General features: G+C 36.0%; 3 protein-coding genes across 6 annotated transcripts; 2 read left to right on the top strand and 1 right to left on the bottom strand.

Annotated features, from left to right (window-relative positions):
* Positions 1-1,542: 1,542 nt before the first annotated feature.
* On the top strand, positions 1,543-7,191 carry LOC107780566 (caffeoylshikimate esterase). Its single transcript, XM_016601112.2, has 8 exons — positions 1,543-1,917; positions 3,293-3,322; positions 4,067-4,190; positions 4,283-4,429; positions 4,633-4,763; positions 4,848-4,985; positions 5,261-5,359; positions 6,694-7,191. Exons 1-8 carry the CDS (start codon positions 1,774-1,776, stop codon positions 6,907-6,909), a joined length of 1,029 nt encoding a protein of 342 aa, XP_016456598.1. The 5' UTR covers positions 1,543-1,773; the 3' UTR covers positions 6,910-7,191.
* Positions 7,192-12,890: 5,699 nt separating this feature from the next.
* Positions 12,891-16,660, top strand: LOC107812269 (protein ABA DEFICIENT 4, chloroplastic). 4 transcript variants are annotated; one of them, XM_016637327.2, is made up of 7 exons: positions 12,891-13,325; positions 13,516-13,539; positions 14,156-14,387; positions 15,173-15,273; positions 15,552-15,680; positions 15,764-15,852; positions 16,236-16,660. In XM_016637327.2, exons 1-7 carry the CDS (start codon positions 13,278-13,280, stop codon positions 16,384-16,386), a joined length of 774 nt encoding a protein of 257 aa, XP_016492813.1. In that variant the 5' UTR covers positions 12,891-13,277; the 3' UTR covers positions 16,387-16,660. The 4 variants fall into 4 exon arrangements, with proteins under 4 accessions (XP_016492813.1, XP_016492812.1, XP_016492815.1 ...); XM_016637326.2 differs by lacking the exon at positions 13,516-13,539 and having other exon boundaries at positions 14,206-14,387; XM_016637329.2 differs by lacking the exon at positions 13,516-13,539 and having other exon boundaries at positions 12,892-13,048; positions 14,206-14,387.
* Positions 16,661-17,174: 514 nt separating this feature from the next.
* On the bottom strand, positions 17,175-22,866 carry LOC107812270 (uncharacterized). Its single transcript, XM_075249886.1, has 11 exons — positions 22,621-22,866; positions 20,810-21,002; positions 20,618-20,703; positions 20,211-20,295; positions 19,813-19,890; positions 19,554-19,685; positions 19,360-19,446; positions 19,046-19,149; positions 18,335-18,465; positions 17,762-17,872; positions 17,175-17,466 (listed from the first exon to the last, which is right to left on the bottom strand). The coding sequence occupies exons 1-10, from the start codon at positions 22,677-22,679 to the stop codon at positions 17,763-17,765; spliced, it is 1,065 nt and encodes a 354-aa protein (XP_075105987.1). The 5' UTR covers positions 22,680-22,866; the 3' UTR covers positions 17,175-17,466; position 17,762.
* Between the last annotated feature and the right edge of the window lie 868 nt (positions 22,867-23,734).

Here is a 23,734-nt window from a genome sequence, read left to right as displayed (position 1 = left end):
GTATTTGACTGAAAACTAATTGTTATCATCATGTTTTGGGCTAAATGCCGCATTTGGGCCTAGTGCCAACTATTTGAACCTTAGGAGATTTTTATTGATATTTTCTCATTGTTTTGACTTTATACTTGAACTCAGTCATGCTATATTCTATTGTTTTTCATAACTCAACCATGTTTACTCTTCCTTAACACTTAAATGGTATTTTAAATGATATCTTAGGTTGAGCACTATGTTTTACTGTTGCCCGAGTGGCTGTAAAATTCTGACTAAGTAAGGCCAAGGGCCTATATTATGAGGAAACATTGATTATGATTATGAGGCCGAGGGCTTGAGATATGTACGCCACGAGGTGGCTTGTTGATATGAGGCCGAGAGCCTAGTGATGATGCCACGAGATGGCTTGATATTGCGCTTGGGCCGTAAGGGGCCCCTCCAGGAGTCTGCACACCCCCAGTGAGCGCGGGTACCTAATGTGATGTGAGATATAGCCCGAGGGGCTGGTATTGTTTACATTATGCCCGAGGGGCAATCCTTTATGTGCTTATCTGTCTTATTTGTCTGTCATTTACCTATTTAATTGTTGAATAGGCATTTCTTGAAGTTTAAACTGAACTTATATGATTTTACATATCTTTACTGAATCACTGTTCTTATCTGTTTTATTGCTTCATTATAGCTTGTAATGTGTCTTACGTGTATTCATATCTCTCAGTCGTTTATTTATGATTATTACTCACTGAGTTGGAGTACTCACTTTACTCCCTGCACCCCGTGTGCAGATTCCGGCGTTGCTGATCCTGCCAGCGCGAGTTGAGAGCTCCCGGCAGACTTCGGAGTCCACGAGGTAGCTGCTTGGCGTCCGCGGTCCCGTGTTTCTCCCCCCTTTGTCTCATTTCTTTTCCTTGATTAGTGACTCTATAGTAGTTTGTAGACCTTTCTTGTATTATCCGGAATTGGTAGTTGGTCATGACTAGTGACACCCCGGTATCGGGCTGTGTTGGTTTTGTATTCCACAAATTGTATTATTCACCGGATTTTTGGGGTTTTATTATGTTTAATGGCTTAATTCTTATTGTTAATTGTTCAAAACTGAAATGGGAAAGAGTCGGTTGGCCTTGTTTTCACGAGAGACGCCATCACGATCGGGTCCGGGTTTAGGGTCGTGACACAAACCAATCAATTGATAACTAATTTCAATATTATAAATACAAATTACTCGGTACTATTCTTGATAGTCTAAAATTTTGGGCGATTTGGTTAAAGAAGGTGTGTTTTCCTATTTTAGACCAATACATGTTTGTACTTGACTTCCTATTCCTTCGCCAACCTCCGAAATTGGTCAAACACATGAGAGTCGTGACGCGCATACTTCATTCTTGAGATTATGCCAAACCATTACTTTAATACTATGATCCTTTATTCAAAGGGACATAATCAACCTAAGGTGAGACCACTCACTTTCAATTTTCTCAATTTGTTTAACTAATTAAAATGGGCATAAAAATAAACCAGAAAAAAAATAACATCTTATCCCCCACCACTGAAATTTTGTCGTCAATGTTGCATATCCCCATACTTCTCTTTTTCTTCTAAATTTTCCACCTTCTAGAAATGTATTAATATGATACGTTATATTGAATTGACTAATGACTAGTACCATATAGCAATATCATAAAAGGCACTCAATAGATTCTATGCGCCTTAATTTTCGTTCACCTTTTTTTTTTCAATTTAATTCTGCCTAGAGTTTCTTTGACGTGAGAGAGCTCTGCAATGGGAAATCAGAAGAAATTTCCAGGCATAAGTGAGGAATTGCAGAAGATATTGGATGCAGATATGGACAACGTGGATGCCAGACGTCGTGCTAGGGAGGCATTTAAAGATATTCAGCTTTCAATTGATCATATCTTGTTCAAGGTATTTCAACCATCTTGGATTGTCATATTATCTTTGATGGTTTTTGTCAATTGTGCAAACTGCAAAAGGACTGAAGTATTTGCGTGGGACTAAATAAATTAAATGGATCTTGCTAAATAGACTGCAAACGTTAGTTAATGTTCTACCTTTAGGGTGCATTTGGTATGGACGTTTGCCGGCCAAATTCACTGTTTACTTTTTTAAGCTGGTATACATAAATTATACATTGATTATAAACATATTATACATGAATTATACATATGTTATACATCTACCGGCTATTTTTAGTTTAAGAGATTAGGTGGGCGGCTGTTTAGGTTAATTCTTCAATGTTGTACCCAGAAATATAATTTTTTTGAATCATTTTCCAGCGTTTGATTGGATATAAAATTTGGTGATATATGGTAACTTTGCAAGATGTAGGATAAGGTATGAGAATAGTGTTTTGGCCAAGATCTTGAGTACTAAAAGTTGACAGAAAAAACAGTTAATAGAAGTAAGTGACATTGATTAGGATTTAGGATCTTTTTAAAGGAAAATTAACAAGTGAGTGAAGTCATTTTCGCTCTTTTGATGGAACTATTGCACGAAAATATTCTCCAGAATTCGAGATAACTAAACACTAAGGAAAGAGGAAAATGTTTTCAGCCATACTGAACATACCGCCTTATATAATCTGCTGGCGGATTTAAGGACAGTGCAGTTGGGGTGCTAGTAACAGTATCCATTGCTTTGGATTTGCTTATTCTGCCGGGAATTATTGCTAGTAGATCATCTTGAATCTCGACGAAGAGATTCAAGAGGTTTTCTATCAAGTGTGAATTTTTGGACCACTGTTAGCAGTTCAAGGGCATATCAAGATTGAGCATTCCCTTTTCTCTCAATTAGTGATACATTAACGGCACATTTTTCCTAAATCAAGGCCAAAAATAATTTATGGCTTTCGGAAACTTAAAATACTGTTAACAAAATTGGCTTTTTCCAACTTACGTCAGACGGATAGCTATTAATCAAGTCAATCCTCATTTGATTACTAAAAGGATGAAAGGACATTTGTCAATTGTATAATCTTGTAAAGGAAGCATTTATCTGGTTAAAACAGCTTTATGTACGTCATCTTTGCAAATGTACTTTCCACTGTAAGCTTGTTATGTCATCTTCATTAAGATTGTTACTTTTGGAAACATTGACAATTGAGATTTGTATACATATATTTTGGAAACATTGACAGTTGAGACGGGTGTACTTATTTACCTTTGTCGTCTACTGTAATGGAGAAAAGTGCCCAAATGGGTGTGGTTCTATGTGAAAGTAACGCGTTTCTTACTCATCTTTCATGTTCTTTTAATGATTGCTTCTTCTACCTTTGCACCAGGTGCCACATGCTGGATTGAAGATGGAGGAGGTAAAGCTTATGCTCTTATTTCCTTTTTCTAATGTTGTTGGAAAGGTTTGATGCTTTGCAGCCTAACTTGCCTTGCTAAAACAGTCAATTTGTGTATCATTAGCTTGTTGTTTACTTTGTAGTACAGAAAGTTATGGATATGACCTTCTTTCTACTTTTCCTTTTCAAATGAGAGATGACGTTTATAGCTCGTAAAAATAAATAAATAAATAAATAAGAGATGGAGCTAATGTGAGATTTTGTATCGGTTCTGCAGTTTTAATAAATGATTATTGCTTCACTTCTTATTTGGGAATTGAGATTTAGCATAGGAATGATTGGATAGCATAAGAAGAATTAAATTGGGATTTAGTTTCCATTTCACATCCACTTTTAACTGTCAACCTTAAATTTAGATTATAAGACAATTTCAAATACTCATTTGGGAGGTGATATGCTTGGTTCATAAGATTATAAGCTCCAAATTTTATTACATATTATCGATAATGTAAACGTTCTTATAAATCATATTCATTAAATTTCTTGCAAGTGAAAAAGGGGATAGTTTGTGAAAGATGACTTGGTCTCTGAAGGATGCTTTGGGTATTAGCATTTTTGCCCTTGCTTGTACTAAGGCAAAACGAGAAGTCTCTTTTTTTTAGCGTAATATATTCATATCTAGCATAAGTTATTGGAATTTCGATGTTATAGCTATAATATTGATGTGATTTAAATTGTATGAATTTTCGACATTCTTCTGGACAGTCTTATGATGTTAATTCTGGAGGGCTGGAAATCTTCTCCAAAAGTTGGCTTCCGGAGACACGTCCCAAAGCTGTTGTCTACTTTTGTCATGGTTATGGGGATACATGCACATTTTTAGTTGAAGGTTTGTGGCTTCTAAAAGCATTTGAAGTCTCAGACAAGTTATCTTTTTCTGTTAAAAAAACAAAAATTGTAACCACTCTCCTTATCTGTTAGGCATAGCAAGGAAATTAGCATCTTTTGGTTATGGAGTAGTCGCGATGGATTACCCTGGATTTGGTCTTTCAGAAGGTCTTCATGGCTATATCCCAAGTTTTGACAAGCTGGTCGATGATGTTATTGAGCATTATTCGAAAGTTAAAGGTATGACTCAATTGGATAACCAACTTCATCATCATCATTTACTGGAGTTCATTTGAGAGATTCAAGAAACAAATAATATGTAGAAATTGAAATTTAAAAGATCTTACATGTGAAGGATTGACCAATGCGAGCTTAAGTTTCATTTCCTTGTAACATCTTTATTTCACTCTACTGGAGAATGACAAGTTAATCGTTGGTTGCAGAAAAGCTGGAGTTACATGATCTACCAAGCTTCCTATTTGGGGAATCCATGGGTGGAGCTATAGCTTTGAAAGTGCACCAGAACCACCCTACTGCTTGGAATGGTGCTGTTCTTGTGGCACCTATGTGCAAAGTATATTTCTGGAAATGCGTCTAAATTCTTAGTGATGCTTCTGATATCTGATTCGCATAGAGAAATAACAGGTTTGTCATATAGATTGCAGATAACATGGTTCCACCATGGTTAGTAACACAAATTTTAATTGGCGTCGCAAAGTTCCTCCCAACACAGAAGCTAGTTCCGACGCAGGACTTGGGAGAATTGGCAGTCAGAGATGCAAAGAAGAAAGAACTGGTACATATTTCTTTGTTTTCTGTAGCAAATCAGCTTCAAAAGATGATAGGTTTTAGGAGTTCAGGAAAGTGATGGTTGCAGGATATTAGAGGCTAATAGTGCTTGTGCCAGAAATATCACACACACACACACACACACACACACACACCCCTACTTGACATGATAGGTTTTAGGAGTTCATAATGACATGCAGGCACACACACTCACCTGCTTGACCATCTATGTACCGCACCCAATTTATCATATAAGATGTGACCTGTTTCTTCTGTATGCAGACTGCCTATAATATCATCTCTTACAAACATAAACCCCGTATACGGACCGCCCTGGAGTTACTGAATGCCACCCAAGAGATAGAGAGACTACTGGAAAAGGTGTGTAACGTCTTCCAGCTTTTATTTTATGTAGTGTAAAAACTCATCACCGCATTAACTGTTTAAAGGTTGATTTGTGAAGCTTTTCCTTTTTCAGTATGGCGGTTGCCCTCGAATTTTATTGTCCTGTTTTTGTATTTAATGAGGTCCTAAGTGTTTCTTGATATTATAAACTGTTTTTTTTTTTAACTTTATAGTTCATTCTAGCTGGTGTATCGTATTGTACTGTTTTTTGTTTTGGAAACACTTGTACTCGTTTATCTTGACAAATAGCGTGGAACTATCCATAACTGTGATTAAGTTGCGAACTATCCTTTCTGCAAAAGAACAGTACTTTGAATAAGAAGGAATGGGCGATAAGAGCAAGAGTGTACGACTGGAACATTAATTTATGCTAATTCTTTCAAAAAAGAGTGTCACGTACCTCATTTTAACTCCTTATTGTGCTCTTTATCTTTGTGATGCTTTCCTTAGTTAATTAGTTTTTCCTGCATTGTTGGAAGTGTAGCACCAGAACACTAGATATTAGTTATCTCAAATTTTGTATTCAAGCAGGTTAGTATTCTGAAATTACTTGAATCTCTTTACAAAGATGAGGTTGACCCTGGATCCACAAAAATCTTCCCTCCATCACTTCGAGGACTGATTAATGTAGGAAGCAAGAACTTCACAGAAATTGGATCTTTCCAGATACTCTTTCCAAATGCACCTTATAATATAAAAGTTGATAAAAAGGAAGGGTAGACTTAAAATCACTTGGAGGGAAGTTCTCTTAAAAAAACCTAAAACTGTAAAAGTCAAAGGGTTTAACTTAGAATAAAACAATATAGAGGATACCAACTAGTTAGATTACATGTGTTATCTATGTAAGAATAAGTGGAAGATTTAGAGAACCTTCAGTTTTGTTTTCTTTTTCTTAATTGTGAATTAGTTTGTAACTTCACAGAATTGGATCTTTCCAGATCCCTATATATGTGATAATATAAAAGTTGATAAAAAGGATCGAGGCATAGTTGAGTTTCTTGGTTACACAGTTGATTGTATACTTTCTTTGCTAATGGTGATTGTTAGTGCCTGTGTCAAGGTGAATTGGAGGGAGTTGATGTCTCTGTTATTCTATACCTGCATGATATATATGTTTCTACAGTAATCCAGTGTCTTTACTACTCAAAACTGAAACTTCTATGTTATATAAGCCTCAATTATACTGTGACTTCTGCCAGGGTCTTGGTATTAAGCGTGATTGAACTCCAGCTATCTTGCAAATTTGCCTGTGATATAATCTTTGTTACATCAAATGTAAGCTGCATAGTGATGGTAACGTTATTTTACAGGTCTCTCTGCCATTGTTAATCTTGCACGGAAAGAATGATATGGTGACAGATCCATCGGTTAGCAAAGCACTGTATGAGAGGGCAAGTAGTTCGGACAAGAAACTGATCCTTTATGAGGATGCTTATCATGCCTTGCTTGAGGGTGAACCGGATGAAATGATACTTCGAGTTTTTGGTGACATTATTTCATGGCTGAATGAGCATACCATCTCCTAGCCATTTCTGCAATTTCCTTTTTTCTGTGTTTAGGGGGAAAGTGGGGAAGATCTGAAAGCAAGAAACTAATTAATTTATCTGGTAAGAATGAATGGTAGAACAAATGAGGAAGTTATTTCATTGTGTAACATTAAAAAGAACCGAACAAGGTTCATTTATGTGTACATGAAAATAAGAGTCTGAAACCTTTTTAATCATTTTTTGGACAAAAAACACTTTTGTACTACTTTAAGTAATTCGCAGTATAGTACTGCGTTTTACTTAAAAAATTATATTTTTTGTTGTAATTCGCAGTACTATACTGCGTTTTACTAAGATGATGGGCCCAGCTATATTTTATTAAAGCTGTTCGCAGTATTATACTGCGTTTTACTTAAAACGCAGTATAATACTGCGAACAGCTTCAATAAAATATAGCCCCTTCTTCTTCCTTGGACCACTGAACCGAAGAAAACCAACACCTTCGATTCTGCTGGTCACCCCCGCGTCCCCGGCGTCAAACTTTAAAAAAAAAATCGGCCCCACCCGTCACCTAAAGAGCAAGGAGTGTAGGTCACACATACAAGACAAGCTTTGGATTCCTTCTTCGGGTGTAAAAATTCGATTTCAATCAAATTTAAAAAACTTAAATTGAGGTATTTCAATTTTGTTTATATCGAAACTCATATAGTACATGCATATTTGTATTGTTTAATGTGTTTCCATGTTAATTTGTGTTATGTTTGTGTTTAAATTTGTATCTTATTTATATCCGGATTGATTTATTAGCTTTGGTACAAAAAATTGTTAAATTTGATAAATTATTTGCATTGTTAAAAAATTAATATTATTTATTTTGTTTGTTGTTCATATTTGTATTTTATGTTAGTTGTTTTTATATGTAATAGTGACCTTTTAGCGTAGTAAAATAAATAGCCTTTTAGCGTAGTAAAATATAGAGCCTTTTAGTGTAGTAAAATATAGAGCATGTTAGTGTTGTAAAATATAGAGCCTTTTAGCGTAGTAAAATGTAGAGCCTTTTAGCGTAGAATCTATGTAGTTTAAGTATGTAGTAATTGCAAACTCTATCCAATTACACTTTACAAAATTAATTATTTAATTATAACAATAAACTTACAAAAGTAACAAATTCCTATATGTTGTAAAATTAACTCAAATATCGAGCCTGGAACTCATACATAATTATTCAGTCCAATTTTAAACATAATTAATTATTTAATTTATTAAGCTAGCACACACAATTCTAAAATTGTTAAAATTGACATGCATAATAATTAAGGATAACTCGGTGCTACCGGGCCTCAAAAATCGAGTCTGGAACTCATACATAATTATTCAGTCCAATTGTAAACATAATTAATTATTTAATTTATTAAGCTAGCACACACAATTGTAAAAATGTTAAAATTGACACGAATAATAATTAAGGATAACTCGGTGCTACCGGGCCTCAAAAAATGAGCCTGGAACCCATACATAATTATTTAGTCCAATTGTAAACATAATTAATTATTTAATTTATTAAGCTAGCACACACAATTCTAAAAATATTAAAATTGACACGAATAATAATTAAGGATAACTCGGTGCTACCGGACCTCAAAAAATGAGTCTGGAACCCATACATAATTATTCAGTACAATTGTAAACATAATTAATTATTTAATTTATTAAGCTAGCACACACAATTCTAAAAATATTAAAATTGACACGAATAATAATTAAGGATAACTCGGTGCTACCGGACCTCAAATATCGAGCCTGAAACCCATACATAATTAATCAGTCCAATTTTAAACATAATTAATTATTTAATTTATTAAGCTAACAGGCACAATTCTAAAAATGTTGAAATTAACACGCATAATAATTAAGGATAACTCGGTGCTACCGGGCCTCAAATATCGAGCTTGGAACCCGTACATAATTATTCAGTCCAATTTTAAACATAATTAATTATTTAATTTATTAAGCTAACACACACAATTAATTTTGTTTAAATTATAGTAGACGACATGGACTTTCCTCCGCCTGCGCATCCCGGACCTGTCGAGGATCAGCTACTAGTGTTGCAGGACGACCATAGGTCCTCATTTGTATGGGAGGGACAGCTATCGATGCAGCCTCTCCGCCCCAGGAGACCTGACGATTTATGGGAGTTCATCGGGGAGCATCCTTTCCATTCCCGCGTAGTCGCGTGCCTACAGGCTACGGGCTTCTATACGATTTTTGAGCTTGGACGGATGCAGCTTGATTGGTCTCTCATCGTCTTCCGACATCAGCATGCAATGTCCACATGTGAAGCTCATTCCCCATCAACCAAGTATAGGCTCGTGGTTCTAACTGCTGGATCGCTTCCATGCGCCTCGTGAATTTGCACTGCTGGTGCTCAGTTGCAGCCAGCCACATTAAGTCATGCAATGCCTTGTCAGGATATTTCTTCTGGAAATTGGCCTTCAGGTGGCGCACACAGTAACGGTGGTATGCATATGGTTCATGCCATTCAAGCAAGTGACGTACAGAACTTAAAATACCACCATGTCGATCAGATATTAGACAAATACCTGAACGCTGTTTGACAACGTGCTGCTTCAAGTGGTTCAAAAAAAGCGTCCATGTCTCTTCACTTTCGTTGGCACATATGGCAAAAGCTAGTGGAAATATTTGCCCGTTGGCATCTACTGCAACTGCAATCAAAAGCTTAATATCATACTTTCCATAGACATGAGTACCGTCTATGGAAATAACAGGACGACAATGCACAAAACCATCAATTGCTGGTTTAAATGACCAGAACACATAGTTGAAAATATATTCGGGTCTGTCCGGACTCCGCTCACGCCTCCATTCAACAACAGTCCCGGGGTTAAAGTGTTGCAGTGCGGCCATGTACCTGGGCAGATTTGAAAAAGACTTATCCCAGTCGCCATAAATAAGTTCAAAGGCACGTTTGCGACCGAGATATGCCTTTCTTTTGGTTATAGTACAACCATACTCCTGGTGGACGGCTGTAATACACTCTTTAATCTTGAACCTAATGGACACTTCCAAATATGGAATCAAGACAAGAGAAATCAAGTCCACATCCAAGTTGAAGTGATTCTCATTGTATGTGTCCATTTCACATCTGTGCTCGCTAATAAATTTACCCACTTTCCACAAACCTGATTTCTTCTTGGTGGCACGCAACATCCAGTGACAACCCATAAAGTCTCTACGGCATACAGCCTTGTATTTCTCCCTAGTTAATTCACTTACCGTCATCTCACGACACTCTCTTATACTGTAGATTTTTACAACCCTAATTAGGCGAGCTTTATCGGGGAAATACATGCCCTTTGTCAGAACAGCTGGTCTAGACTCATCCCACATCGCTGACCGAAATTCATCATCATCCCTTGTGAGTGCATCTACGTTCGGCATGCTTGGCAAATTATCAAGGTAGGGAATATTCCGTTCATGAAATGGCACGTAGGACTCGTACACTCTTGGTCTAGCTGGAGGTGGAGGAACGTGCTCCCTCGTCAACTCAAGTTCAACATTCACTTCCTCCTCTTCATCACCCTTATCATGGAAGGGTGTGTCATCCCCAGACTCATCCGCATTGTTGTCATAATCACTATCATCTTCCTGACTCTGCGCATCTGCCAAATCACGAGTAAATACGTCGTCTATGGGCAACTGTGTGAGGTCAGGAGCTTCAAGAAGCTCGTTTTCACTGCACATAAAGAACAAAATGATAAGTTACCCAACTAGATAAATACTTTAGATATAGCTATATCACTTTACTTACAAGTCGTACTGTCTTGACGTTTCATGATGGATATTTTCTTGTTGGTGATGACTCCCAGATGGACCACCATGGTCCAATACTCCAGAACTACGCATATTCCAACTAGGAGCAGGGTCATAACTTGTAAAATTCATATCCGGACGGTACCCCCTATGAAAAATATGAGTGTTAATACAAATCCAATTAAAACATAAATCAAGTGTTAATAAATTAAACATCGCTAAAGCGTAGTAAAATTGAAGTTTACCAGTCGTCTTGTTGATTATCTAAAGTCGAAAAATTATTTTGTGGCTGCTCATTCGCCGGTGGTGACAAGTTTAAATCAAGGCAAGCTCTTTCATCACCAATCTGTCCGGCAAAAACTGCTCCAGAATAACCACCCGATGACTGGGGGTTATCCCTACTATGCACGCCCTCATTATTGGGAACGTCTTCCACCTTGACATATATTTCCAATAATTTTATTATAATAAATTCCCTATATTCATCTGGAATCAGCAAAAAATCTCTAAGAGTTTCATCATCCTCGATGTTAAACTCAGAATAATAAGCAAACCCCTGCGGAGTCACTGAATACGAAAATCTACCGGTTATTTTAAGGTTAACCGAACGCCTCCTCTCATTCATTTTTTTACGTAACAACGATACCAATTTATCGTACTCCATAGTAAGCGGCAATTTAACATGACATTGTGGAGGTGAGCTATACCTCACAGAGTTATTCTCCAACACAACCTCCCCCCCCCCCCCCCCCAATATAGTGAAACCCTTATTTTTGCCACTTCAGACATTGTAAAAAAATAATTGATAAGAAGAAGAGAGAAGTATGAACGTAAGTTTGAAATAAAGTATTGAATGAATTTTTATAAAATTGAAATGCCTTTAAATAAGGCAAGTCCGACGTTGGGGTGTAGAATTTTTCTATGTAAAACGCAGTACAATACTACGTTTTATGTATTGAATTATTGTTATGTCAGTTCATTATACTCTGGGGGCAAAAACCAGAGTACAACGCAATTATTTAATGTAAAACGCATTATTATACTGCGTTTTACAAATGTATCTTAGTAAAACGCAGTATAGTACTGCGAATTACAAAAAAAATAATTTTTTAAGTAAAACGCAGTACTATAGTGCGAATTACTTTAACGGCAAAATTTTCGTTAAAGTAATTCGCAGTATAATACTGTGTTTTACTTATTTATGTAACTTTTTTTTTTAAAGTAATACAAAAGTGTTTTTTGTCCAAAAAATGATTAAAAAAGTTTCGGACTCCATGAAAATAATAAGCAATGTAGTCATTCTGAATTTAACTTTACGGGCTAAAAAAAAATTCTTTCGATGACTGGAAGAGAAATGGAAGAGCATTTTACTGGTGCAGAATTTTTCTTAGGGAAGTCATTTCATTGTGTAACCTTTTGCCTAATGGTTTATTGAGTGAGTGCAAACTTGGGAGATCAGTTTTAAATTTCTTCTAGGTGATTTCTTTCAATATGCCTAACCAATGATTGGACAGTTATTGTATACCTGTGCTAGTGAAAGGTTGAGGGAACTTGGTGGAGTAGTTGAGGTGCGCGCTAATTCAGACGCCTCCTTTGTCACATTAATAGATAAATAAATCATTATGGGAAGTGAAAACCACTACTTTAACCTATCATTTTTTTTCCGTACTTTTAAAAGATAAGGAAAAAGAATAATTCGGAGAAAGAAGTAAAAAAGATAAACTTCTCAGAAATTGGTCGAATGAAATGAAAATCCAGTGTTATGTAATCCACGATGCTCCCTTATAATGGTCGACATTTGCGGTACAGTCAGACCTTTTTATAATAGCATCCTTATATATCAACACTTCATTATAAAAGCCCAGTTTTACCGAAATTAATTTTTGTGTTATATTATAATATATGTTCTCTATAACAGCACTTCACAATAACATTCAAAAATATTCGAAACAAACGAGGTTGGTATAGAGATGTTTGACACATGACCTGTAAATGGAAACTGTTGGCGCATTTCACTTAATGTGGTATAAAAGGAAGAAAATATTGTTACAGTTTAGATAAAAGAATATGAAGGAATACAGAATATTAAAATCCTAATTCAAAAAACGTTTTCACTACTTTGTGCTATATTTTTATTCTTTCATTATCGTGTCCTCCTAGTCCAAAAAATAACAAAACTAAGTAAGAGGATAAGCCAATCAGAAATAGAGAATGAAAGAGAGTGACAAACTCTATTGTCTCTAAACGAACAAAACAACTCCTCCTCCAATAGGGGGTGTGTTTTTGGATTTGGTGAAATTTCCTTTACGTCTGACTCTGATCTGAAGTTGGCCAAGTTCACTATGTGAGTGTATATACTGTATACTTCAGTAGTGAGCATGTCCAATTTAGATTTTACCACACTCTATTTGCTCGAAAAGCTAGTCTTGTTTCCCCCTGCTAAAAGCTCTCTCTTACTACAATTGCTCTCTTTAATTTGTATTTCTGCACCGAATGAGGAGGCAATTATCTTTTAATTCTTGCTATTGTTATTATTCCTCCAAATTCTTGGTCAATTCCCTAACCCATCAACCATGGCCTTATCTTCCACTTGCTTTTGTCACTCCCAATTCTCACTCAAGGTATCGTCTTCTTTTTTTGGGAGGGGTAGGGGGGATGGTAGGGGTGTACTGATAGCTTGTAATATATCTTTTGCCTAAAAATTCTTCGTTTATTTTTCTCAAAGTGTCAGTCTTATTTGGAATATTTTCCAACCTCTTCTTACTTGCTCTGACCGGGATATTCATGTTTGGTTTGTTGTTATACTCGGAGACACTTTTTACTAGTACTGTTCAGGTTAGATCTGAAACTCCATTCCATTGCAATATAATAACAATTAAAATTGAAAATCTCACATTTAAGAGCATAAAATGTAAGTGAAGACTTCAGGTAGATAGTGTTGAGTAACTAAGCAATCAGAAGCAGAGATTACATGGTATTTTCTATTATTTGGAGATGTTTTTGGCAATAGGAGGCACCAAACACATGCTTCAGTTGGGTTACCTTTTCTTCCATTTCAGCTGGGATCAATTTGTTACTTTTTCCAAGGACTGAAATCTGGTTTTGAATTACAGCACTTGTGACGCCTCTTATGCTTTGAGGGCGGGGGATGGGAGAGAAAAGGGGTGGGATAGGGGTGTTTGGGAAGAAAAACCTTTTAATAATAAGGTACACTAATGTCTGGAGGCTTAGCGAGTAAATGTCAGTCTGACGCTATTGAATTCTCATGTGTACATAGACTTGGTGTTCGACAACTTCCAGAGATTGATCTTTACTTGGTAATGAAAAGAAAGAAATAAGGCTGTCTTACTCACTAAACACTAGCAAGTTTGAAGCTACAATGAAATGTCGTTCTGCTGAATGATTTTGCAATTAGTTATTAGAAGTAATTAATGTTTACTACTTGTTGTAGACGGATAGCTATGCACCTGCGTTGACATCAGATTTCATACGAAATATCAGGAGGAACCAGCCAGTCTCCTCTGCACTTGAAACAATAACCCCTGACCTTTCAAGTCAACAAGTTGGAAAATGGGGAAGTAAGCATAGAAATGGGTGGAGCTTTCTGGGAGGATCAAGAGTAATACTTCAGCCAAACCTCCAAAATCTTCAGCAAAGAAAAAGCTGCAGGGTGTCTGCTATATGTAATATTTTCATCTTATTACTTCTTTAGTCTTATCAGTTATCTTAGTTCTTGATGTGCTTTGGTACTTTTTTTTCCTTGGCATAATTCTGGAGAAGCAGCTATATTCTATCTGAAATCTGGTTATTCATCTTAATTTACATTCATCTCAGAATAATGCACTTTTGGGTATGGATGACACCTCCCTTCTAACACATCTGTTATGTAGGATTAAAATTGGAACATGATATTGCACTTTCAGGAAACTACTTTCACGGTTCAAGAAGCGTGGCAAAGGTGTAATAGCTTTTGGTTTGTAGCTTCTGACTAACAGATTGTTGAGATGAATTGTCATAATCTATGTCCGCTTACTCTATTAACGATGTCATAAATGTTGACCTGGGGGTTTCATACATGATGAATGCAAATATCCTCTTTTGACATTATTTATAAAATTATGCCGCTGTTATTAATTAGAGGATTTTCTTGCCAAGCTAATATTTAACTTTGAGCTAAACTGCTAATCCATCGACATGTGTAAGTTCTTGGGTATGTTGTGGTATATCGAAGAACAGATTGTTGATAATGCAAACAGAATTCAACATAGCTGCAGGCAATACCTTCTGCTTTCTATAAATTTTTCTTTCCTGTGGAGTGAATAAGCAAACTAATTAGTGCACCTATTTGGATTTTACCTCAAAAAACATTGTCACTATATTGTATATGGACTATCAAATTGATCCATTTGAGATTTTGGAAATATATGTAAGCATACAATTTTGGGACAACTGATGTCATATTTTACAGGGTTGCCTAATTCTCAAATAGCTAGCAGTGTTTTTACACTGGGGACGGCAGCCGTTCTTCCGTTTTACACCCTCATGGTTGTAGCACCTAAAGCTCAACTTGTAAGTTATCTCAGTTCTGTAAAGCAACATTTCGTTTTTTCGTCTTAAACTCTGTGTTTATATCATCAGCTTAAAAAACTCTTGGTCCAAGTTCTCTCATTATGTCATGCATGGAAGTAGAACTGCTGGGGCATGGTTTCAGTTGCATTAATCTGTCATCTAATTGCAAGATACTGACTTTGGGTTAAGAGCATGCAAGTTTTAAATTAAGAATGTTGAGAAGATTTACTTCTTTCCTAGATATATTGCTTTAAGGCTTGATTAAATAATTAATGCAGACCAGAAAACTGATGAAAAGCACCTTACTATATGTTGTGCTTGGACTTCTGTACGGGTTTCTATTATACCTCTCATGGACACCAGATACAATTCGGCTGATGTTTGCTAGTAAATACTGGCTTCCAGAGGTTTGTTCTTGTGCTCAACAGATGATACTTGTTATCTTGTGCTGATTCTGTGGTTCGAATTTTTGATATTTCATTCTGCTCAGCTAGCTGGTATAGCAAAGATGTTTTCCAGTGAGATGACATTAGCATCTGCATGGATTCACCTATTGGCTGTAGATCTTTTTGCCGCAAGGTCTCTCTCTCTCTCTCTCTCTCTCTCTCTCTCTCTGTGTGTGTCACTTGGCTGCGTATGTTTGTGCAATAGTTGTATGTTTTCTGTCTCTTTTGGGATGTGGCAAAGGAAGCAGGTCCCTCTATTCAATACCCCTATGAAAAATTGATCACTTTTTCCGTGGCCAATTACTCCAATATAGAACTGCAAAAATTGCATCTTTTATTTTCTTCTTGAATTGAGCGAGATGATATGCTTTGTAGATATGATAAACGTGCCCTCAAAAAGACCACCTGAATCCCCCCGCCCCAGCCAATCCGTTGAGCTTAGTTTGAATTTGCTGTAGAAGTAGCTCTCTTCCAGACTGACCAATATTTTAATGCTGTTTTTTTTCTTTCAAACAGGCAGGTATATCATGATGGTTTGCAAAATGACATTGAAACGCGCCATTCTGTGTCTCTTTGTTTGCTATTTTGTCCCATTGGAATTGTTATTCATCTCCTCACCAAAGCTGTACTAAGTAGTGCAGAGAAAACAGAGCCTAGAACTAGCTGACAGATTTAACCATTTTTGCCAGCTTTCGGCTAATGTAACAGTGAACAAAGTGTAAATTTCATTCAACTACAAAATTGTGCAAGTTGCATCTTTGATCCAACACTGCTTGAAATAGTTGAAATCTACTCACTTTTCAGTGAATGTACATCCTTTTTAGAAGGTGGACTATCAGAATTTCTTCCTTGATTCGTTGTCCTGTATGAAAAACATTTATTCTCTCATTCAATAACTGATAGTATTTGAGGAAAGAACACACCTCATAAAGGTTATCTAACCAAGTATTTCCTTATTGCCTTCCACTAGCTGCTTCAGAGAACCGTGATTCAATGGATACCAAGTCTTTCATTTCTTGAAACGGTGATTATTCCGCATTCATAACTCAGCTCTCTTTAGTGTCAATATCCGACATATTATGTAACGTTGTCCGCAGCATCCTCAATAGTTGACACCAAAAGAAGCTGCATAGTTGCAATCCTGTAAGTTTGTTATTTTAATTAAAAGGCATCTCCTCATCAAGAAAAAAGAAAGTAAGTTATTGGTGGCTAGGCTCCCAAACTTTTGGGACCCCAAAAAATTTTAATAGATTTTCTGATATTATTTTGGCTTAGATACAAAATCTTTATTAAGAAAGATAGAAATACTTTTAATAGTAAAAATATTTTAAAACTCTGAATTAAACTACTCAAATCTTTATATTATATATATAATTACAATAAAATCTAACATACTGCAAACACATGGCTTGCATTTTATTAACTTGAATTAACATATTGCACTTTATTAACCCTTCATAAAATAATGAAAGACTAGCGGAGAAGGAAAAAATCCATAAAGGAATATATATCGTTTGTACAAATATTTTGCTAACTCTATCAGTCAAATAAATCAAACCATAACATAAATTCAATGTACAATCAACATGGCAACCATCAAAGCGAACAGGCACAGAACATTTCTGCTTGTTATATATCCCTGCGGTGCTTTCCACGACTCCAGGCACTCGATGGTTTGGGCATAACATGGAAAGTACTCCTCGTTGCATCACTTGTCTTAGAGTCAAAAGTATGATTGCTATTGCACCTGGACAAACAAAAGAAATGAAAGCTCAGAAGGAAGCATCAATATTCTGAGTCAGCGCTTGCTGAATTCATTACTGCATCCTATAGGCTTATAATTCCCAATGAAGCAAAGCAAGTGCTTGGCAAAACATCCTTTTAGATAACACTTTGTTACTAGTCATGAAATTTTTTTAACTTCATTATCTAAGAATCTGGATCACATTAACTCATCCAAAAGCATATCCTTGTGACATCCTTCATGTCGCAAAGGCGAAAATAAATTAAGTAACCAAATTCTTCGAGAAATGGTTGCTCACATCAAGTAGGAAGTGGAAACATTTCAGTTTGATCGTCCAAGATGCCATTGGAGCTTGATCCTTGGAAAGAATCTCTCCTAGAACGATCCAAGGATGTAGCTTCATATATGCCTATAAAATTCAGAAGTGAGATCAACTCGCTAACCAATAAATGACTGAGTTAAAGTAAATATCATGCAATAACATATGTCGATCCAATGAAAGAAATTTACGACTGATAGTAACTAAAAGCAACAAATAGTATGCGCGTTTGAAGAACATCTCAACATAAAAAACAAATGGTTAATCAACTTCAATTCTTCAAATTATTCTCCAATAATACTCACCTGGTATGCAAAAATTATCACCCTAGAGAAGCTTAAGTATATACATTATGGGAAACAAATTGGCAGACTACATAATGGATATGTTTCAGCTTTCCTATATGCCTATTCTACTGTTAAGAAATCCGAGGGAAACAACTCTTAATGTTAGCTTTCCCAAAATGGCGTACCTTGGTTTAACATTTTGCTTCAATTATAGTTCATTGTTCCTCCAAAAAAAAAAAAGGAAAAAAAATAACTTGCATCATACCAAATCCCAAGATGGCAGCACAAATAAGAAAGCCGAGTAAAGAGAAGTCCATTTTATATATTATCTCCATGATAATGATGCATCCTCCCGCAACCATTAAGTGCCTCGGAGAAGAGAAAACCATATGCAACCTACAAATTGGCAATAATATTGAATTTCCGTATGAGACCGTTGACTTGCAGGTCTAGTGAAGAAATCAAAGAATATAAGAAATGCGTCAGAACAGAGAAAGCTAACATTTCTGATGATATGATCTAACATACCCAAAGACATAACAAAGACCACAATATATGCCTCTCCTATTTGAGCTCCATCAAAGATGATAAAAGTAAGTACCCAGCCGGAAGGGAACTCATTTACTCCACAACGTTCTTACCTCGCAATGGGCCACGATATAAAAAGTAAAGATGGAAAAGTGAAATGCAAGCAGAAGAGAGGGAAAAATGCATTCTAAGTAAGAAGTCATGAAGCAATGCTGACAGTTAATTGCCAATAATGGGTGTGCATCCCCAAGATAAAAGTTATGGATAAGATACACATAAATTCATACTCCATGCACAAATAGAGATCTTTAGACAAACAGGTCAAAACATCAAAACATTAATCAATAAGGTCAGATGAGGACCAGACCGTATTTGCAATAGCAATCAGCTAAGTGTCAATAAATTAAAAGGATCTTTTAAGGATCAGACAGAGATCACAAAATGTTACCTTTCCTCTGCAATGCTATCAATGTAAAATATCAATACCATCCCAAATAAGATGCTGCTTGAAAAAGCCCAGGCTGAAAATGGCAACTCTACATTGTTTGATCCCTGAATATCTCCATACAAAGAGGGAAAGAAATTTAAAAGAGAAGCAGTAGATAAAGATGATGAAGAAGACGAAGAAGAAAAAAGGGAGATAAAAGAATTAGAAAAGGGAACACCCTTGGAGCAGGGGGGCCAAATGTTCCTAAATTATGTCGAAAACAGTAAAACAGAAGATTCTTAACATAGCCATCGAAAGTATCAAACTGTACTCACTATAATCATGTCCCACATGGCAACAGGAAACAAAAAGCATGTCGCAGAAGTAAGGGTTATGGCATGGAGTCGCCTCTTCAGTTGGTTCTGTGCAAATGAGATGGAAATATTCAAGGATAGCTTTTACTTGCTCGGTTAAGTACCAGAGGATAGAAAGTTGAATGGATCATATAGCTAGATGGGACTACACAAACCTTAAGCGAGACCCTTCTTGCGATCACCCTCCGAAGTGCTGACAAGATTCCAGCGAGAATGGGAACTACCATTTCCTTCATTCCTACTAGCTGTTCGGTCCGTGCCTCATCATCAGAGGCATTGCTAAATGGTAATTGTTTGTTAAGTTGGCTGCTAAATAAGAGTCTGCTAGGGAGAAACAGGGAAGGAAATTGAAGAACAGAATGGTAATGTAGAATGAGTTCGCTAGATAGAAGAGTTCAATATAAAAAGGATATGAAATGGAGAATATGTAGCCATCGCCCATCCTTGTGATAAAAAGTAGAAGGATGCTAGCATTGCAAGGAGTCCACCAACCTGATGATGGGGAAAATAGCAATGAGTTACCATAAAGTCGAAAATTTTACAATTGCTTTTCTTTCTAATAAGTAAGAGTATTTTCAATTGCTTAATTCCATTTTCTACCATGAAAATAAACTTATAGCTACTACATCATAAAAAGAAGAAATTAAGTTTCCTAGTGTAAGTCCAGTGAGATACTCAATAAATTTGACAGAAAAAGATCAACCACAAGTTCATGCTTTCAAGAATATGAGAATTATGTCGCATGAAAGTATGAGGTTTTTTTCTAATTTCAAAGCAAATAAATAAATACAGTAGTTAATAAAAAAAGGTACCTTTTTCCAAACATGGTCCCTCCTGCCATACAGTACTCCAGATAATACTCCTAGAACAGCACCAGAATACTCACCCAATATGGCCCTGATTGGATAAGAATTTTTAATGGCAAGTGGAGGTACTAGATGATTAACAGAAGAAAAATCAAATTCAAACAGATGACCATAGCAAAACGATCATAATCTTTCATGTATAGACTACCACAAGAGGCCGCAAGAGATAATGATGATATGCCAAAGAATTTGCTTACCAGAATAACCTACCATGTGCTTATGCAATGTACACAAATAGGAGTTCGATATATATTAGTGCCCGAGTTACCGAACAGGAAAAAAGGGACAATGCAAAAACCAAATTCAAGATAGGAAAAAAGGAACAGTAAAATATCACTCAACTTTGAACTTACCGAACAGGACCACAAGATTTAAGCCCCTTTCCCCACAAGATGAAGTAAAGAGCTGTTATACCACCATTTACAACTGAAGGGACAATCTGTCGGAAGAAAGATTATCAGCAAAAAAGCATGAGTGACAATGAAATGACCTTTCAATACTTTTTCGACATTTATTTAAGGAAGAAAATGATAGCTCTACTAGACCTGTGTATTAGAAAGCGCCCTGCCCTTCCAAGGCTTTTGCGCTACTAGAAACCAGATGCACGATGGAAGAAGACAGCAGAACATAAAAAGAACAACTGAAGCCCCTGTCTGAGACAAATAGCGGTACATGGAGTAAACTGACCATATTCTCATAAAGTTCCCAACAATATGGATTATCTGCACTGGAGTTTGCCTACAATGGGACAAGTCTATCAGTAATAGCTTCTGGGGAAACACGGAGCAGGCCTCACAGTACAGTACACCAACTTCACATGACTCAAAACTACAGTGATAAATTCATTTTCTTAAGCAGGATGATAAATCCATTTTTCCCCACCATTTCCACTTAAAGATCAACAACTGATAGCTTTATTTATATAAGAGTGTTGGAAACTTGCTTAACTAAAATTTCTGAACTCAATATTAATAGTATAACAGGATTAGCCATAAATGCTTCTGACTATTCATAAACTTAGCAGAATTCTTGGGAAGCCACGATTTGCCGAAAACCAACAGTAGAACACACCAAACAAGGAAAACATACTATCAGCCCAATAAGCCGCTGAAGATATAAAAGGTAAAATAGAAGTTAGAAAATGCTCTCTCTGACTCTCTCTCTCCCCCTCCTCCCTCCCTCCCTGTTCTTGGATAAAACGATAGTGTGTCCCTCCCTCTCTCTCTCTCTCTCCCCACCTCCTCCCTCCCTGTTCTTGGATAAAACGACAGTGTGTCCGTTATGAAAATAAAGGTTGCATCTATACAAACATAATATTGCGGGAAGTCATCGGCTTGGACAACTTTAGTACTCCGTGAGACCAAAATATCATTATTATTAGTCTTGCTAAAGAACTTCTAATATTATTATTATTATTGCTATTATTCATATATATCTAACTTATATTTGCTTTTATTATATTTAGTATGATGATGACATGGGTCGAGCTTAAATGGAGAAGTGAGGATTCATATAGCCTACCCCAACTCGTTTGGGACTAGGCTTAGTTGCTGTTATTTTTGTTGTAAGACCAAAATTTCAATCTGTTGTTCCAGGATTTTTAACTAATTCTTTGGCATATTTAGACTCAACCAGCTGATGAAAACAAAGGCCCTATATTTGGTATGACATAAAGAAAAAAGTATTCTTGGCAAAAGCATTTTACGGTGCTTACTTGCCGGTATTACTAAATTCTATACTTAAAGGAAAAAAATTCACCAAATAGGAGGGAAAAATATATCTATCATATTTAAGTCATTTTCGACTCCACTCTACAGAGTTCACTTATCACCTTCTACTAATACTACATCATACCATCAAACACTGGAAAATTAACTAGAAGATAATTCTCTAAGACGAAAAAAAACTACACTAAACAGGGTCAAATGTGCATGCTTTCAAATCTTGTTTGCCTCTATAAACAAATAAATTAATATGTGAAAAAGAACATTAGAATGATTAACCAGTTAATACAATGCGTAAATTGGACAATGAATCAGCACATTTCTTTGGTAAACCCTCGAAACTCCAAATAGAAATATTCAACCAAAAAAAAGAAAAAAAATTCCTGCGATATCTTCGAGGGGTCAATTACCCTCAGTCTTAGGAGTAGATAAAATTCATATAGCTTCAACTACTTATCACAGCGATTAATTTAAACGAATGAAGCATAAATTTGTATCAGGAAATGCCAAATCAAAGTAAGCATAATGCAATGAAATGGAAAACGATCACTTAGTATTAATTCTAGAGAGAAGCTACATAAGGATCAAAATACGATTAACATGCGTGTATTTTTCGAAGGATATTGACATACCTAATGGTAGCCGGGTGAGATGAACCTCGATTTTCTGGAAGTGGCTTTGGGGACATCATTTTTGCAACAATTATTCCGTTTAAGCTTCAATGAAACGATTAAATGTAAACTGAGTTTAGTGGTAAATGCGCACTGAAGAAGAAACTGAATGCGAAACTATAACTTAAACAATGGAGAATATTCATTTGCTTCGTTGAGGAGTGCAAGTCCATGAAAACCGATGTTCATCTCGGTAGCAAAGACCTCCCTGGATCTGCTCACGTAGAGCTTTGGGCTGAACGTTCTGGACTTGGATAATTGGATCAGTAATTGGGCCAAGCATAAACGGCCCAGATCGGATGCAAACTTTAGGTTAAGTGCACCAGGTAAAAATTGCACAGGCACCCTATTTGATCGCCCCCATTTAACCTATACCCATTTTTTTTTAAATTTTAATTTATATTCACTTTTTAAACAACTTTAATCCACTTTCTCCTCCTCCTTCTCCTTCTTCGTTTTCTTAAGATATATTTTCAGTAGGATAACACAGGTTAACATCTGGTTTTCATTGTTACGACTTATCAATAACAATGAATCAACTAACATAAGCTGCACGATTTCTTTTTATTCTTTTCGCATTTTTGATGTAATCTTTTTTTCTTTGAATCAAATGAATTGATCTGTGGGGTTAAAGTAATAGTTTCACTTTATATCACTTAAACTTTATGATTATTTGATTTATTTCCACTGAAGGCGCCTTTTTCTAATGTAATTACTGATCTGCTCCATAAAAACGTTCAGAAAGAAGGAAAAAAATGAAGATCCAATATAGTGATTGTATGGGTCAAAAAACTATATAAGTTTTTTCAAAAACTTCAACTTATATAATACTGAAGTTTTTACAAATGAACTAAATAACATCAGCATCTTCTGCTGAACTTTTTGAAAAATCTTATCCAGGACAAAAAAAACTTCAGCTTATTTGGTGCTGAAATTTTTACAAATAGCTTTATGACAAAACTAATGAATCTAGTTGCTGAAGTTTTCACAAATGAACTAAATAACTTTAGCATCTTATGCTGAAGTTTTTGAAAAAGCTTATCCACGACAAAAAAACTTCAGCGTATTACCTTTG

The sequence above is a fragment of the Nicotiana tabacum genome, chromosome 3 (genome assembly GCF_000715075.1).
Source record: "Nicotiana tabacum cultivar K326 chromosome 3, ASM71507v2, whole genome shotgun sequence".
NCBI lineage: Eukaryota > Viridiplantae > Streptophyta > Magnoliopsida > Solanales > Solanaceae > Nicotiana > Nicotiana tabacum.
This window is presented reverse-complemented; position numbering and strand designations above follow the sequence as displayed.